The following is a 1,991-nucleotide window of genomic DNA, read 5'->3' on the forward strand; positions in this document are numbered from 1 at the left end:
GCAGGAATGGACTTTCAGGTTTCTGGCTGAGGTGATGGTAGAAATAATGATACTTGAGGAGAAGCATATTAGTAGAGAACAAAAGGGGAAAGAATTTGCTTTCAATTGTTGACGTGTTGAGTTTGAGGTGCCTTTGAGAGTTAGGTTGAATATAGTAGTCTAGAGCATCTTGTCCAGTATACTTGTCAAATATAGTGTGACTTACATACACAATTTAAAATTTTCTAGTGCCCACATTTTAAAAAGTAAAAAGAAATAGATGAAATTAGTGTTAACAGGATGTCTCTTTGTTCTACTAAGGCTTTGACATCTGGTATGTATTTTGTATTTCACAGTGTGTCTCAATTTGGACCAGTCACATTTTTTTTTTTTTTTCCTAAAAGATGACCGGGAAGGGGATCTTAACCCTTGACTTGGTGTTGTCAGCACCACGCTCAGCCAGTGAGCTAACCAGCCATCCCTATATGGGATCCGAACCCGGGGCCTTGGTGTTATCAGCACCGCACTCTCCCGAGTGAGCCACGGGCCAGCCCTGGACCAGTCACATTTTAATTGTCCAGTAGCTATCATGGGACAGCACAGTGCCAGACCTAAGGAATTCAGTCTAGGCTGCAGATAGAGAATTATGAATCAATAGTCATAAACCTGCAAACTAAAGTCATGAGAGTAAATGAGATCAGCAATGTGTAGGGTCAAAGAAAGAGAATATTGATATTTAAGGGATAGACAGAAAAAGAATAACTAACAAAAGGAAGTGAAAAACATTGGTGATTCTAGTACTCATCAGAGAATCCTGTCATGGGTAGTCCAAAATCCAACACTTCTCATATTTGGATGAAATTTGTTAGTTGTGGGTAAAAAATGGTAAGGGAATTTGTTCATTTTCCATTTCTCTTAAGTTTACTAGGCTCTACTTTAAGTTTGTTCAGCAGAAAGCAGCATATCTTGGGTCTGTTTTTGTAGTTTTCATGCACAAGCTGCTTTGTTGAATTATGATTATGATTTAATGATGTAGCTTTAATTTTATCCATTATCATTATGTTAAAATGTTCCTTATATGTGTCTCTTATCTTTTGCAAAGCTGTTGTCTATATATATAACATGTTTGTTATTACAGATCAATCTCAACGAGGTAGCCTCTTCACTCTCTTTTTGAACAATCCTCTAATGGCCTTCCTATTTGTCTCTGGATTGTCAAGCATGCGTAGAGGCCTATGGGAAAAATGTCAAGAATATCTTCGAAAAATCAACCGTGATATTGCCCAGCTACTGACCCATTCACGTTCAATAGGTACCCTACTAATCTAACTGCACACTTAACAGAATGTACTATAATGGCTTAAAATGGTTACTTACTTTAAATTATTTGAATTTTTAAAGGTATTTGTCCCAGGCAGGAAAGTAGAGAAGGCTTTCCTAAAGTTTTCTTCCCCTTTGAAATGTAATTTCCATTTAAACATCCTTTTACTGTCACCTTTTTCCTCTTTCAGATCAAGCATTTCTCCAGTTTTTTGGAGATGAATTTCTTCGCTTGCTTCTCACAAGATTTATCTTTTGTTCAGCAACTATGAGGATGCACAAGATTTTTCGGGTAGGCAAAGAATATTATTAAAGACCAATTTTACCATTTTAGGTATTTAAGAATCAAGTATTATATTTTGCCTATATTGAATAAAATTTGAATGGATCCAAAATAATATTTACAAATGAATATGATTAACAATACTAAAGCACATCTCAGTGCCTGTCACCCCTTTTAAGAAGTAGAACCTTTTTATTATCTTTGCAGCCCTCTACGGGTCCTTCCTCATCCTGTCTCCCTCTCAAATGAAATTGACATCCTGAATTTTTTGATTATCATTAGCTCTTCTTTATTGTTTTGCCATATGTATTTGTATTTCTACACAGTGTAATGATGGGTCCATATTGTATGTATTCTTCTACAACCTGTTTTTTTTTTTAATTTTTTTTTAAAAGATGACCAGTAATGA

The 1,991-nt window shown here is 35.6% G+C and overlaps 1 protein-coding gene across 1 annotated transcript in view; it reads left to right on the forward strand.

The window, feature by feature from the left end:
• The window catches only part of SCAI (suppressor of cancer cell invasion), a gene marked incomplete at its 3' end in the record, with an annotated part of 95,776 nt that extends 94,185 nt beyond the window's left edge, over positions 1-1,591 (forward strand). Inside the window, 2 exon segments of the mRNA XM_008569976.1 lie at positions 1,118-1,291; positions 1,491-1,591. Coding sequence (XP_008568198.1) covers positions 1,118-1,291; positions 1,491-1,591 — 275 coding nt within the window.
• Positions 1,592-1,991: the final 400 nt, after the last annotated feature.

Source organism: Galeopterus variegatus, unplaced genomic scaffold, assembly GCF_000696425.1.
Source record: "Galeopterus variegatus unplaced genomic scaffold, G_variegatus-3.0.2 Scaffold549, whole genome shotgun sequence".
Lineage (NCBI taxonomy): Eukaryota > Metazoa > Chordata > Mammalia > Dermoptera > Cynocephalidae > Galeopterus > Galeopterus variegatus.